Source organism: Papio anubis, chromosome 4, assembly GCF_008728515.1.
Source record: "Papio anubis isolate 15944 chromosome 4, Panubis1.0, whole genome shotgun sequence".
Classification (NCBI taxonomy): domain Eukaryota; kingdom Metazoa; phylum Chordata; class Mammalia; order Primates; family Cercopithecidae; genus Papio; species Papio anubis.
Genome location: NC_044979.1, coordinates 56,979,730 through 56,996,603, shown reverse-complemented (window position 1 = coordinate 56,996,603; position 16,874 = coordinate 56,979,730). Strand labels below are relative to the sequence as shown.

Here is a 16,874-nt window from a genome sequence, read left to right as displayed (position 1 = left end):
ATCATGTTTATTCAGTACCTGTCTCATTCAGAGGTCAAGCTATGTGGCATTGCAGGCCAAATAGTGTGAATTCCATATACTCTGGTTTCTCTTCAGATCGCATAAACCTTTCGCCTTTTAGCAAATAGTTTGAATTCCGAGACACCAGGTTATTCAATCATTCCCTGTGGGCCCCCCCTTTTATGTTTATATTAAGTCAGAATTCATTCAACAGAGGTGATAGTTACAAATCTGAAAAAAAAAAATATTTACGTTAACAGGAAGTCTCTAGAGGATTCTTCAAAGTCAGATTGATTTTGAAAACGTGAGGTTTTGTGGTATAAAGAGAGCTCACTTAGAAAATGTTGCATCTGGTAAGAATTTAAAATTCCCACTGAGCCTTTTGAATTTATCTGTACAAGGACTCCCCTCTGAGGCTCAGAAGAGTAGTGAACATCACAGTTCATAACCATGCCCTGGGGGTCATGGAGCTGTGAACATCCCCGCACCGGAAATTCACCATTTCCAGAGACAATGGGTTCATGACTAGTTTCTGGCTGCTGACTCATTAACAATTTGAAGAATTCCATTTCTGGAGCTCACTGATGAGTGTCCCACACAGAGGCTGATGGGCTCACTCAACTTGGTACCTTCTGTTTTATTCAGCCCCCAATTCCATTTTAGGATTATCTGACATGTAGACAGCAAATGGCTAAACAGCCACTTGACTTTAAATATAAAACAGTAGTTCTCAACGGGGGTGGTTTTGTCCTTCCAGGGGACATTTTGTAAAGTCTGGAGGCGTTTTTGACTGTCTTGGTTGGGGTGGGCATGCTGCTGCCATCTAGTGGGTGGAGGCCAGGGATGCTGCCAACCATCCTAAAATGCACAGGACAGCCGCCCACAGGAAAGATTTACCCAGCCCAAAATGCCAACAGGGCTGAGTCTGGGAAACCCTGATATAAATGGAGAAGGAATTAAAAGATTTGGACTGTGGGGGAAAAAAGGGCAGGGGGAGAGGAGTTTATAGGGGAATGCTAATAGATCACCTTCCTTTTCTTACCCAATCAAAAAAAAAAAAAAAAGAGAGAGAGAAAAGAAAATGGCCATGCTGTTTTTTAACCTACTATCTGCAGACACCAACATGTATAAACAATTCAATGGAAATTAACTGCAAACCAGATTGCTCACTGAAAGTCTAAATACTTCTCAGTTTTCCAAGTCTGGAATGTATCTGTTGTTGGGCCCTTATTCCAATATATAGTCAATTTCAGTTGAAAATTTGATGTTATTAGGAAAGAAGTCCAGAAGCAGTTATTTAAAAGAACAGTTTTGTGAATCTTCTTGTGTCCAGCATTCTTTTTCTTTCTGGAGAAATGTGGAGTCCAGTGGGCTATGAGGTAATAAGACTGACAAGGGATGAGGAAAAGATTGTAAAAAACATTTTCCTTTTAATGGTTCATTCTTTATCCACACTTTGAAAGACTCTTCAGACTGTTTATTACAAGCCAAAAGTGGTGGCTGATCCATTTTCTCTCAGTAAGCAATGCTGCAAAAATAGAGCATGTTTTAGAGCTTAGTCCTTTGAATTTTTTTTTTCATAGTTTTACAAGGTTTTTTGGTAATCTTTTCTTCTGGCAGAATGACAAGATACTGTTCATAGCCTTGTTCCATAGTGATCATTAATGAAAGAATACAAATTTCAGAAATGGTATTAGAACTTGATAAGATTAACCTGCTATCTAAAAACCTAGCAGAAACGGAAATAACCAAAGCCTGAGTCATCAGCAGAGGCAAAGTCACCACCTCTGGTCACCTCTTTCCCCTTATCAATGCTAACCTGACTGCATCTGCCACTGTGGTTCTCCATCGCAGAGCTCAACAGCCCCACCTCGGCACCCAGCTCAGAGAAGCAGAGTCCCCTGGCGCAGCAGAGTCCCCTGGCACAGCAGAGTCCCCTGGCCCAACCAAGCCCAGCCACCCCCAACAGCCCCGTCGCCCAGCCAGCACCACCTCAACCACTTCAGCTGCAAGGACATGAAAATAGGTAAAGTTTCCTCTGACTTTTGTGATTCTGAGAGGTGATGGGGTGGGGAGAGGAGGGAGCATTTGGGGACAGCACAGGACAAGCAGAGAGAGAGATTTTCATAAAGTGGAAATTGCCATGCGTACCTTTGTGTGATTTTGAGGTTGCGTGTGTGTTATACATATGGTTTTATTAGTAAAGATAGCTGAGTGTCTGTCCTTCACAAAGAGAGATGCTTTCCTGAAGAAATGGTGAGCAGTTGCAGATGAGTAGGGCTTAACAGCTGAAGAGCATGTTAAAGGGAGTCCAGAGTGAAGAACTTACTCAGAGGCCCTCTGGCAGGAGCAAGCATGCAGTATGAATGACAGAAATACGGCCAATATGTGGAGTGGCAGAAGAAGAGTATGATGTGAGATGAAGCCAGTGAGGGTGGCTGGGGCCAACCCTAAAGGGCCTTGTAAGCATGCTTACTCAATGTTTTGATCTTTAAGTACAGCAGGAAGTCATTGAAGGGTCTTCAGCTGAGGAGTGTTATCATTAGATTTGCTTTATAAGAAGGCCTCCTGGTCTGCCCTGCAGAGAGCACACAGGAGGCTGGCAGGGTGAATGCAGGTTAAGCAGTTAGGAGGTGGCTGCTTCCATTGAACCACAAAGGTCATGGCTCAGAGAATGATGATGATGTCGAAGTGGGGAGAATGTTGAAGGATTTGTAGGCATTAGTAAATATTACCAGCCAGTGTGGTGGCTCACGCCTATAATCTCAGCACTTTGGGAAGCTGAGATGTGAGGATTGCTTGAGCCCAGAAGTTCAAGACCAGCATGAGCAACGTGGTAAAACCCCATCTCTACAAAAAATACAAAAGTTAGCCGGTCATGGTGGTACATGCCTATAGTCCCAGCTACTTGGGAGGCTGAGGCAGGAGAATCACTTAAACCCAGGAGGTGGAGGTTGCAGTGAGCTGAGAACATTCCTGTGACACTCCAGCATGGATGACAGAGTGAGACTCTGTCTCAAAAATAAAATAAATTAGCATGTTTACTGATTATAATAACCTTACATCCTCCTACTCACAATCTAATGAGGTTCTTCTATTCCACACATAGCATTAGAGATAGGCATCACAAACTAATGAATAAGACACTTTGAACTTCCAGAAAAACATTGTCAGAAGAACAACATTGTCTTCTTATTGTGACCTGTATGTAACAGGGAGCCTGGGTTGGGTTGAGCCATGAAAGAAAAAGATGAAGCGGTGTTCCCATGATGCTTTCTCCCTTTCCGTCGGAAACAACAACAACAACGAAACAAAACAACTCACAGAAACACCTCTGCATGCGAACTCCTCACTGGCCTTTTTAATGATTCTAATGTTTTCCGAACATCTGCTTCCCATCCCTCTCCTCCCATGATGGTGAAGATGAAGTGAGACTCTGTTTTTGATTCCCAGAACTCTCTGGGTTCATCATTCACATTGTTGCAAAGCAAACTGTGTTCCCTGTGCCACAGGTGGCATTTCTACAAAGCCTCATTCTACTGATTTCCCATTTGCTTTCATAGAAAAGTAAATGTCTGGTTGTCCTCAGCTGCTTATGTTTTTAATATATGCAAGGAAGAGAAAAGCCCCATAAAACAACTAATGCAGAGGTGAGAATTTGACAAGCCATAAGAAGGGTAAGTCCTGAGTGTTTCAGTAATGAGCCCCAGAAGTGTTTGCTCTCAACGTCTATCACTTCAACAGATTGCACTGGCTTTCCCCAGAATTCATCTTAGACTCAAGAGGAAGGACTTGAGCGCCCCAGTAGTCCCTGAGCCAGCTTCAGACATTTCTTGCCGCTGTCGATTAATCTCGCAGCCACATTCCATTCTCCTTTCCAGAGTCAGATTTCCCTGGACATGGTTCTTGCTTCCAGCCTTGAGTGGGTGAGCTCATCCCTGGTGTGCTGAGGGGAGAGCAACAGCTGGATGCAGCCACTGCCATGTCCCATCTACTACCAGCTCACAACTGGGATACCTTGTTCCCTATCACAGAAGCAGCGGTCTTTGGACATCCTGACCGCAGAATGAAATATTCCTAGCTCTGGGATTCAGATTGACCTAATCCAAATGTTTATAAGTCACCAACATATTTGCCCAGAGTTCTGAGGTATTTTGCTGCTTCTACTACTACATTGCTTCTAAGATATTTTGCTTCTATTACTATATTAACAGCCTAGGAAGTGCCCACTCCAACTCTAGGGCCCTTTACTGGCACTCAGGTTTCCTGGCTGAACTCTGTGATTGTTGGTGGTGGCTCATTTGCATGTGAATGAAGAGATTCAGTAATCTTACAGGTGCCAGAAACATTTTTCCTAATTGCATTTAAAGATGGCCATGGTATCAGATGGAAAACTCTTTGCCATTATTTCATATCAGGCTGGAGATATCTCTAAGACAGTTTATATGCCAAGTGCATGGCATGAATTTCCTATTTCTTCATTTGTACAAGGAGTGCCCACCTACATGTCAAATTCAGCCCACTCCCATGTTAGAGCAGGATAAAATAAAATGGCAATCTGCTTGCGAATGTCTACGTTGTGAGTTAGAATGAGCGATATATTTTCCTGTGGAACTTACTCTTGGATTGGCTTCCCAGGACACCCCATACACTTCTCCCCATTTCTCAGTCCTTTAACATCTTTTGGGTGTGTACTCAGGAAGTATAAAATATGTTCAATATGAAGATAAGCAAAAACACTATTCAAGGAGAAGCATTTGTTGAAAACAACAGAAGAGCCGTTATGGAATATGTTTCAAAACTAAGTATAAATAGCAGAGTTCACCTTCTCTAGCAAGGGCAATTGATATTTGCAGTTTAAGATGGCAAGGTCAGTGAAAGAGCATTGGAAATTGACTTCTTTCACAGACTTTGAACTCTAGATGCTCAGGACAGGAAGTGATTCTTTTTTTTTTTTTTTTTTTTTTTTTTGAGACAGAGCTTTGCTCTTGTTGCCCAGGCTAGAGTGCAGTGGCGCGATCTCGGCTCACTGCAACCTCTGCCTCCCGGGTTCAAGTGATTCTCCTGCCTCAGCCTCCCTAGTAGCTGGGATTACAGGCATGTGCCACCACGCCTGACTAATTTTGTATTTTTAGTAGAGACATGGTTTCTCCATGTTGGTCAAGCTGGTCTCGAACTCCCGACCTCAGGTGATCCACCAGCCTCAGCCTCCCAAAGTGCTGGGGATTACAGGCGTGAGCCACCGTGCCCAGCTAGAAGTGATTCTTGAAGGGCCCATGAGATGTGCATTCTCACCATGGGCAGCATTTATTTGTTCTGGAAATTTTTTATACCACAAAAACCTGCTAGAACTTACCATTAGCAGTCTGATTTTATCATTTCTAAAGTATCTTCAGCAATGGAATTAATAGCTATGAAGGGTTATATAGATGATCTTTTTTCAGAAGTAAAAGAACTGTAAAGCACCAGTTTTTAAAAATAATCCTGAGTTTTCCTTAAAGTGTTTCACACATTCAAAGCAACATAATTTTTTGCCCTAGCTGGTATATTATTCACTTAAAAGTTAGCAACACTCATAAAAAATTTAGTATGTTTTCCTTATTAAAGAATTCTCCAACGTGTAGTTCAACTTAAAATCCTGACACATGACACGGGGTAGAATATAGTTTGAGTACTTGATGGCCTGGATGAGAGTGTTGAAAGTTTCATCTGCTCCTATTTTTAGTCATTTGTGTTACTTTGGGGGAGATTCTTACATTTCACCCTCTTTGGCCATACCTCGTGACACATTTGGTTGGAAATAGAGCACACAGTGGATATTGCATATCAATACCATACAGATCGTGGAAATAAAGTGACTATGCTATAACTTAAAACAGTGTGACATCCAAACCACCAAACAAGCTATTTCCAGAAAGGAACCAACACACACTGACAAATGTCACCCAGTTCAATTCCTTTTGTTTAATGCATGCATTTGCATAGTTAAGCATCTTATTCAAAATATATTTTAAATAATCCTATTCTCAGCATGCATGCTCTCAGTAGGCGAGTGGACAATTGAGGTATAAAGCAAAACCAAAATTATGCAGCTCACAAAAGGAATGCCTCTCCTCTGCAGGGTTAAGTAATAAATGGGACCTACTCAAAGGGTTGATTAAAATAACTACATTGCTAACTCCCTTCTAAGAGCCCCAAATAAACACATCTATTGCCATGCACTTTCAGTGTGACCTTGCCAAATATTAGATTACACTAATGGCAATTGTTCAGGCAAGTGATTTTTAAAAACACTTAATACTAATCAGCATTGGTAAGACCATCAGCCAGTTTAAAAAAAAAAAAATCTAGACTTAAATGTAAGAATTCTACTGGTTTGCACTAGTTTTCCCGACACATTTGAGCTTTTTCTTGCTGCTAAATATTTACTCAATTCCTCATACCCTCCAATTAATTTTAAATAAAATTGTTACTATGTAGAACATATTTTTCAATCTACCTACATCCCTGGGTAGCTCATTATAGACTGTTGCCATGGCAATAGGTAATGAACAACAGAATTAAGTGGCCTCCATACCATGGTGATAATTTTTCAGTTCACCTTATTAATGATCCCATAATGGAAGGGATTGGCTATTTCTTTTTTTTTTTAATTTATTTTTTATTATTATTATACTTTAAGTTCTAGGGTACATGTGCATAACGTGCAGGTTTGTTACATATGTATACTTGTGCCATGTTGCTGTGCTGCACTCATCAACTTGTCAGCACCCATCAACTCGTCATCTGATTGGCTATTTCTTTTGAAACTAGTAACCGCCTCAGCTTAAAGCAGTTTGGATTCACAAAGCAATGCTCCTAGCTCTGGTCTCTGTGTTTATTTCATTAGTAACTAATATCTAGAAGCAAGCAAGAGATAAATGTTGGACATAAACATTTTTGCCTTCTCTTCCATCTTATGATTACAGTAGTATTTGATGCTAATCTTGATAGCTATGATCTAGTATTTAAGCCTCTATGTAATATGTTTCCAACTTTACCAATGATTCAATGACTTGCCACTTGATTTGTAGTTGGTGATTATATTTTACCATCACTCCTTTAACCTCTGTAAAATATTCGAAAAGACCCAACTCAGCAGGTTAAAATAGCCTTTGATTGTGTATTTGTAATATAATTAGAGATCACTTCAATCATGTTTTTATGAAGTAATGAATGATCTGCCAAGGGGTATGTGTGAGAGAAAAAAGTAAGAGTGAGAGAGGAAGGTTGGTTTACTGGTGTTAAGATAGGCTGATGTTTTGGGATGTGTAGTTCAGTGCTTCAATCCCTAGATTTGCTGTGGCTGTACAGTTTTTATATAGCCAAAGTCAAAGAGGAACATCCATGAGTCCTTTTCCACAAGGTTCTGGTTGAACCATCATTTTTACCTTGACTTCGTAAGGAGCCAAATAAAAAGTATACAATATGGCACTTGTCAGAGATTTTTAAATAATATTTAATCTTCTCATAATCCTGAAAACCAACAGGACCACCGAGAGGAGTGGTTTGTGTGAGCTGCCATGGCTAGACCACCTCTGGAGGCCATGTGATCATTCGAATCTCCTTAGAATGCAGAGTTACCAAAGCAAATCCCATTTCCTTTGATTTAGTTACAGATCGGAAGTGAAAGCAAGGCAAGATGTGAAACCAGACATCCGACAGCCTCCATTCACAGACTACAGGCAGCCCCCGCTGGACTACAGGCAACCCCCAGGAGGGGACTACCAGCAGCCCCCTCCTTTGGACTACAGGCAGCCTCCACTGCTGGACTACAGGCAGCATTCCCCCGACACCAGGCAGTACCCTCTGTCGGACTACAGGCAACCCCAGGTACCTCCTCCCGGAGAGCAGAGTGGGCCCTGACCAAGGCTTCCAGAGAACTGCAAGGAATGAAATAGGAGAGGCAGAGGAAAGAGTATCTGGGATAGACAGCTGAAGTTCTATTCCTAGTTCTGGTAACATCGGGGTAACACCTACATCCTCAAAAACATACTGGATAAATAAATCTATTTCAGAATAAAGCAGGTCAATAAATAAATAAATATGGATAAATACATAAATAGTGGATGAGTAGTAATGGAATAAACTAATCCCTGCTAATACTAGCTAACTCCCTGTACGTTTCCTTTTCACAGTTTTAAAAATGCTTTAACCTGGAACCTCTGAGAGTGCTGCTAATGCAGAAAATTTTAGAGATGCTAGCAGTGGAGGTATTTTAGGTCCATAGTGTTTTACATGGCCCCCTACCTGCCACTCTGTGATAAAGGGCCAAGCCCCGGTGGAGAAGAATAAGACCAGGCCTGGCTTCACAATCCAGAGTGTAGTGCCTGCCACAGCCAACAACTCTCTGTCTACACAACCAATGTCACGGTTATTATGATTATTTGTTGATGCGCTTCATGTCAACTTCCTTAACTTCTCTGAGATTCAGTTTCCTAAAGGGAGAATCTTCCTTACAGGCCAGGGTGAGGATTCAACATTTATGAAGAGTCTAGACCAGAGTTTGGTATCTAGAAAATACTTCCTACTTCATAACTACATATCAAGATATAAATTAAGTACAATCTCAAATGTATCAGATTACATTGTGTTTTATTATGAATTGAAAATCACCTTTACGCCCAAAGATTGTTAAGAATAGTGAAGATCAGAGAATCTTGGATATACTGCATTTTAGGTAAAAGAGAAGTTGATTTTGTACATTCCAACTTGATATTCAATAGTCTGTGCGACTGAGACATGTAATTATCAGATCCCACTAAATTTCACTTTTCTAATCAGCAAACTCTGTAATTTACATACACACACACACACACACACACACACACACACACACACCCCTGACATTTATTTATGGTGCTCAACAGCAGTGAATGAGAAAAGTCAAAGGAAAGATGGTGTCACTCAGGCCTATCTGTAATCATTCCATGTTTGCCAAATAAACTGATGAATACCGAAATAAACAAGCTACACAGTAATTCTTTGATGACCACGTAAACTGTGCTGTGGCCTGCTCAAACCTTTGGAATTTTGTCTTTCATTTGGATAGTTTATGAAGTCAGATGACGACTTCTCCCAACATCATGTCATTTGGAATACATTAACTAAGAGAGAGAAGGAGAACACAGAGACTAGCCACAGAAGCTTCTCTGATAACTAAACAATTATTTATTCCATTTTCTCTCCAACCCCAAAGGATTTTGATTATTTCACTGTGGACATGGAGAAAGGAGCCAAAGGATTTGGATTCAGCATTCGTGGAGGAAGGGAATACAAAATGGATTTGTATGTGTTGAGATTGGCAGAAGACGGACCAGCAATAAGGAATGGGAGGATGAGGGTAAGAACAGTCTCTTTTTATAGAAGTACTTAATTCTGAAAGAAAAACCCACTGTGGTATTGGAAGAGTGCTAAAGCATGCTGTCAAGCACGGTTGCTGTAGGTTTGCCTTCTTTCTAGTTCATGATGACCCAGTTTCTTAAAGGTTTGGCCAAATGCTATTTTATAATAGCTCTCATTCTCATTTTTCTGCTTATGACCTTCTAATTGATTAACCTCAATAAAGTACTATTTTTCTAAAGAGCAAATGAAAGAAATCTAAGAAATAGCTTGAAAAGGAAACATTATTGCTCCATAATTCTTTCTACGGTTTGATGATTCTGTTTTCATTAAGGTTGAATCTTTTGAAATTTATTTTTAGTTTTGTACTTTTTCCCCCATACTGATTAATCACATGGTTTTGCGGGAGTTTTGGGAAATTTTTCCTTTGTGTTGACTGATCTTTTGGTTTGATACTGGGCAGACAGAAGCATTAGAAGAAAAAGGGATTTGGCTTCTTGGATACAGGTTGTTCTTAAAAATGACAACAGAGGCCGGGTGTGGTGGCTCACACCTGTAATCCCAGTACTTTGGGAGGCCGAGGCGGGTGGATCATGAGGTCAAGAGATTGAGAACAGCTTGGCTAACCCGGTGAAACCCCATCTCCCACGTCTACTAAAAATACAAAAATATTAGCTGGGCATGGTGGCACGCGCCTGTAGTCCTAGTTACTCAGGAGGCTGAGGCAGGAGAATTGCTCGAACCCGGGAGGCGGAGGTTGCAGTGAGCCAAGATAGCACCACTGCACTCCAACCTAGGCAACAGAGCAAGACTCTGTCTCAAGGGAAACAAAAAAGACAGCAGCTAGAAATTTTCCAATTAGAGTATAAAGTTGAGAGTAGATTTTTTCATTTAATAATTACTTTGAGGCATCTGATTGATGGGTAACTGATTCTTCGTTTAAGGGTACAAAACAAAGCTTAACAATATAAAATATTAGTCTCTTTACTCTCTCTCTCTCTCTCTCTCTCTGTGTGTGTGTGTGTGTGTGTGTGTGTGTGTATGAATAAAAGCTAGAATTTATTCTTGCCCTCCCTCCTGCCTCTTTAAGTTAATAAAGAAAAGCTGTGGCTTTGGGGTTCCGGAACCTTGGGTTCTTGTGCAGAGCCTCACCAACCAATTTTCCCTGATGACCGAATCTGTTATTTCTACCACCAAGTCTACATTTCTATGATACGCATTTCCAAGTCAGGGGATTATTCACAGTCCAAAAGCAGAAAGCATGCACATCATGTCTTTATTTCTCCCTCCCACCACAATCCTTTGACAGCTGGGAAGCCTCCGAGTTGGAATTTAAACCCAGGCAGGGCTGACACCAGAGACTGGCAGCCCTCGCCCTGATCTAGCACCACGCCCTCTTACCCCGTCTAGCCCTGGTTTGAAGATGGACCTCCACATGGTTTCCTGGCTCTACAACTTCCCTATAAGCCAGAAGGACACTTTCTTAACCTGCTGTAAGGCCAGCTCACAAGTAGTTCAGTAAAACAAAATTAATCTTTGCAGTGCAGGTGAAACACAGCAGGAAGACCATGAGCGAAATGGCCAGAGCCCTTTGAGAGATAGAGACCCACGGTGGACTACAGGGCTGGTCTCTGTAGGTTACAAACAGTGGCCATGTATTTTAACAAGGGGTCTAAATGACTCGCTGCTGTACTCCCAAGGCAAAGAAGCCTAAATAGAGAAATACCCTTGCAGGAAAAGATTCCTCTTTCTTACAGAATTTAAGCCAGAGCAATAGTTATCAGCATGGTTCCTGGCATCAGCATCACCTGGAAACTTGGTAGAAATGCAGATTCTCTAGCCCCACCCAAACCTGTTGAATCAGAAACTCTAGGAGTGGGGTCACCAGGCTATGTTTTAGGAAGCTCTTCATGTGAATCTCTGAGGTTTTACCTTCTGAGGTTTTATTACAGAAACCTGTGTCAACTGCAATCCAAAAACATTACATAAAACTTTTCAGAAATAAGCAATTTATAAATTTTAAATTGTGCAGCATTGTGAGTAGCATGCTGAAATTTTGTCCTTCCCACAAGGTGAAGCAGCCCTTTATCCACACTGTAGACGCTACCTGCCCATTGGTCACTCAGCAGCCCTCTCGATCATCAGATTGACTATCATTGTATCACACTGCCTGTGTTCAAGTAACACTTATTTTACTTAGTAATGGCCCCAAAGTGCAAGAGTACTGATGCTGGCATTTTGTTATAATTGTTCTATTTTTTTATTGTTGTTGATCCTTTGCTGTGCCTAATTTGTAAATTAAGCTTTATCATAGATAGATAGATATATACAGATAGATAGATATAGATAGATAGATAGATATGGAAAACAGTGTATATAGGGTTAGTTCTGCCCGTGATTTCAGGCATCCACAGGGGATCTTGGAATATATGCAAGAGGTATGAGGGGAAACTACTGTATTCGCTTTATCAAAAAACCAGTGGAGAGCAGCAAGTTTTGACTTTAATTATTTTACTCGATGGTTTTTCAAAATCAGTTAATACTGATGTATTAAAAGTTGAATAGACAAAACAAAACACAATCTGTGAATGCAGAAAATAAGGGGAATAATAAATAGAGATATATCATTGTCACATCTGATTGCTTTTCTTCAGTCACTCAAGAAGGCTGGCGTCATAAGAGAAACACAATGGACATTCAGATTTTAAGGAAAAGGATAATAAATTATTAGAAAATACTACTGGATCTGTTTATAAAAAGAAGACTTACGTTTGTAAAATAGTCTAACAAAATTGGGAGAGATGAAATTTGCATAGCTAGTGAATAAATCTCTGATACAAAGCTCCTAGGAATATAACCTAATTAAAAACTGAAACTAAATAGAAAACACAGGCAAAAAATAATGAACATAAAAAATAATATTGGAGAAGCTCAGTAAAATAGGGAATGTAAGAAATTAGGAGACATTTGGAGAGAAAGAAGAGAAATTCTAAGTGCTTAAATAAAAATCTGAGAGTCAAGTTAAAAGAGAATCTGAAAGGAGATCAAGTTTGCTCTTAAAATGGTAAAATATTTTCCTGTTTCCATAAAAGTGTAATATAGTTCGCATTTCCATAAAATGTATTTTTATGATGAAAAAGAACATTATTTCATAACTTCATCACCTGCAGCTGGGTACCATTTGTATTGCCTACTTAGCATCACATAAGCTTATTTATAAAATGGTTTACCTACTTTCTGAAACTCACATGAAGCAAAAGTCTGCCTGCAATGGGCTTTGGAACGACCTGAAACATTTTGTTCAACTAATCAATGCACAAAAAAGATACCACTTGCCCATCTTTTTTTTAAATGGAAAGCAACATTCCCTGAAATTAGCTTCTTTGAAATTTGTCATCTTTCCTTCTATAGACCAGATATAACTAGCCAATACAAAAGCATCCTGGTTTATATATTGTTTTTATTAAACATAAAACCATTTACAAGAATATTTCTAACATATGTAATAAGTATAAATACTAACAATGATTCAAGGACCTATGAACCCATAGCCCCGCTTAAAAAACAGAACATTACCAAGCTCCCATGATTTCATTCTTCTCCTATTCTCCAGCCCTCAGAGGGAACCACCTTCCTAAATAAAGCGCTTGACATTTCTTCTATTGTTACGACAGATCTGTGTATCTCTCAACTATATCATTTAGCTTTGCACACTTTGTGAACTTTATGTAACTGGACTGTACTGTACATGTTCTTCTCTGTGGCTTGCTTTCTGTATGTTATGTTCATGAGATTCATCCAGGTTGGTGCAGGAAGCTATAGTTTATTTATTTTTCACTGCTACAAATTATTTCATTATGTGAATATGTTACAACCTATAATAATTATCTGTTTTTCCATTTTACAGACATTTGAGATTTTCCCTGTCAGTTTACACTTTGGTTGTTTCCAAGTTTGTTGTAACTCATACAATCTTTGTACATCTTTCCTGCTGTACCTATGCAAGACTTTCTCTAGACTAGACTATATGCCTCAGAGGGCACAAATTTAACTTACCTAAGTAACACAAAAGTATTGTCTAAGGTGGTTATAGAAAGTTATACTTGTATTAGCATGTAAAAAAGTTTTTCTTACTACACACACCCACAGATTTGTACTTCAGACTTTTAAACTCTCATTCTGGTAGGTAGAAAATTATATATTTTAGATTTGGATTTGCATTTCTTGATTACAAATGATATTCATCATTTTTTCTTATTTTTATTAGACTTTCATGTCTCTCTTAAATAAAAAATGCCTGTACATGTCTTTCCCCATTTTCTGTTGAATATTTCTTCGTGTTGATTACAGAAGTGCTTATATGTTATTGGTGATCATTTTTCATCAATTAATGTGATACAGATATCTTATGCCAGCTTGTGGCTTGTAGTTTCACTTTTTTTATGATGCTCTTTGATAATAAGAAAGTCTTCATTTTAGTGTAATTGGCTTAACCCTTTTTCTTTTTTATAGTTTCTGCTTTCTGTGTCTTGTTTGAGAAATCATTCTCCAAGACAAGGTCTTAAACATCTTCTCTTATATCTTCTTCTAAAAGTTGTATAGTTTTACTTTCTATATCTAAGTCTTTAATCACCTACAGCCGATTTCTCTGTATAATATAAGGTAAAACCTCAATCTCAATTTTTCCATAGGGATAACCACATGTCACAGCATCATTTAATGAGTATTTCTTTGTCCCACCGCCCCGCCATCTGCAATGACAGCTCTGTAATAAATTAAATTTCTGTAAATGCAATGGTCTGTATATGGATTCTTTATAGTGTTCTACTAGTCTATTTGTCTATCCCTGTGTCAAGGCCATACTTATCTACCTTTTAATGAGCGTTGATTTTTTTATGGAGAAACTTCCTCTCCCTCAGACACACATCTTAATTCTTCTGGGGTGTTTGCATGTTCTTGGGCTTTTGCCCTTCTATATAATTTTAGAATTTGCTTGTCAAGTTTCTAAAAAATCTTGTTAGAATTTTTATTGGAATTGCTTGAAATTCATATATAAATGTGGAAAAATTTACATCTTTATAATATTGAGTCTTTCCATGAACATGATGTAATTCATTTATGTAGATTTTCCACAAAGTGCTTAAATAAACTTTTATAGCTTTTTCCATAACATACCTGCAAATATCTTGTTAGACTGATTCTAACGCAGTTTTTGTGTTTTCCTTTTACTCTTGAATACAGTATTTTTTAATCTTTACACAAATGCATGTGTTGAGTGAATATATGCTTTTATTATTTTTAACCCAGTCTTCTTTTTTCATTTTTTTAAGAGCAGTTTTAGGCTCACAGCAAAATTGAGAAGAAGGTACAGAGATTTTCCATATACTCCCTGCCCCACACTTGCATAGCCTCCTCTCTATCAACATTCCCCACCAGACTGGAATATTTGTTACAATGGACGAATAAGTATTGACACATCATTATCACCCAGAGTCCATAGTTTACAGTATGGCTCAGTCTTGGTGTTGTACATTCTCATTTTTTTTTTTTTTTTTTTTTTTTTTTTTTGAGAAGGAGTCTAAGCTTTGTCACCCAGGCTGGAGTGCAGTGGCACAATCTTGCCTCACTGCAACCTCTGCCTCCCAGGTTCAAGCAATTCTCCTGCCTCAGCCTCCCAAGTGGCTGGGATTACAGGCACATGCCACCACGCCTGGCTAATTTTTTTGTATTTTTAGTAGAGACAGGGTTTCACTGTGTTAGCCAGGATGGTCTCTATCCCCTGACCTGGTAACTGCTCGCCTCAGTCTCCCAAAGTGCTGGCATTACAGGCGTGAGCCACCACACCCAGCCAGTGTTGTACATTCTACGGGTTTGGACAAATGTATAATGGCATGTATCCACATTATAGCATCACAAACAGTATTTTCACTGCCCTGAAAATTTTTCGTGTTCCACTATTCATTCCTCCCTCCCCACTAACCCCTAGCAACCACGGATCTTTTTACTGTCGGCAGAGTTTTGCCTTTTCCACCATGTCATATAGTTGGAATCACACAGTATGTAGTAGCCTTTTCAGATGGACTTCTCTCACTTAGTAGTATGCATTTAACTTTCCTCCATGTCTTTTAAAGGCTTAATAGTTCATTTCTTTTAGTGCTGAATAATATTCCATTGTCTGGATGCACTACTGATTTTGGCAATTATGAATACAGCTGCTATCAATATTTGTGTGCAGATTTTTGTGTGGACATAAGTTTCCAACTTCTTTGAGTAAAACCCAAGGAATGCAATTGCTGGATCATATGATACAAGTATGTTGAGTTTTGTAAGAAACAACCGGCGGTCTTCCAAATTGGCTATACCATTTCACATTCCCACCAGTGACAAATGAGAGTTGCTGTTTCTCCATATCCTCATCAGCATTTGGTTCTGTCATTGTTGTTGATTTTGGCCATTCTGATAGGCGTGTAGTGGTATCTCATTGTTTTAATTTACATTTCCCTGATGGCGTATGATGTGGAGCATCTTTTCATATGCTAATTTGCCATATGTATATCTTCTTTGGTGAGGTATCTGTTAAGGTGTTTGGCCCACTTTTTATCAGGTTATTTTCCTTTTCATTGTTGAGTTTTAAGAGTTCTTTGTACATTTTGGATAACAGTCCTTTATGAGATACATCTTTCATAAATATTTTCTCCCAGTCTGTGGCTTGTCCTTTTATTCTCTTGATATTGTCTTTTGCAGAGCAGAAAATTTTAATTTTAATGAAATCCAGCTTCCTAATTCTTTCATGGATTATGCCTTTTGTGTCATATCTAAAAAGTCATTGCCAAATCCAAGGTCTTATAGATTTTCTCGTCTGTTATCTTATAGGAGTTTCATAGTTTTGCATTTTACATTTAGATCGGGATCCATTTTGAGTTAATTTTTGTGAAAGGTGTTTTGGTCTGTGTCTCAACTCATTTTTTTTGCATGTGATGTCCAGTTGTTCCAGTACCATTTGTTGAAAAAAACTATTTTTTCTTCATTGCATTGCCTTTGCTCCTTTGTCAAAGATTAGTTGACTACGTTTATGTAGGTCTATTTCTGTCTATTCTGTTCCACTGATCTATTTGTCTATTCTTTCACCAATACCACACTGCCCTGATTACTGTGGCTTTATAGTAAGTCTTGAAGGTGAGTAGTGTCAGTCTTCCAACTTTATTCTTCTCCTGGCTATAGTACTTTTAATGTAATTTTAAAATTAACTGATAATCAGTGAAGAGAAAGGCAACTGAATTTTGTATATTGACCAATTATATCAGGCAAAATTTACTGAACTCTCTTATTACTTCAAATAATTTATCTGTACCTACCTCTGGATTTCCTGCATAAAAATCACATTTTCTATAATTAGAGTGTTGTGGGTTTTTTCCTTTTAAGTCCCATTATTTCTTTTTTTTAATTTCATTGGCTTGGCTTACTGTATGATGCTGAATAGAAGTGGTCAAAGC

General features: G+C 39.0%; 1 protein-coding gene across 10 annotated transcripts in view; it reads left to right on the top strand.

Annotated features, from left to right (window-relative positions):
* The window catches only part of LOC101024293 (membrane-associated guanylate kinase, WW and PDZ domain-containing protein 2), a 1,445,327-nt gene that overhangs the window by 1,349,003 nt on the left and 79,450 nt on the right, over positions 1-16,874 (top strand). For all 10 annotated transcript variants that reach the window (XM_031665959.1, XM_031665957.1, XM_031665955.1 and 7 more), the window contains 3 exons: positions 1,855-2,026; positions 7,653-7,872; positions 9,239-9,382. In XM_031665959.1, coding sequence (XP_031521819.1) covers positions 1,855-2,026; positions 7,653-7,872; positions 9,239-9,382 — 536 coding nt within the window. The remainder of the gene's footprint in view (positions 1-1,854; positions 2,027-7,652; positions 7,873-9,238; positions 9,383-16,874) is intronic.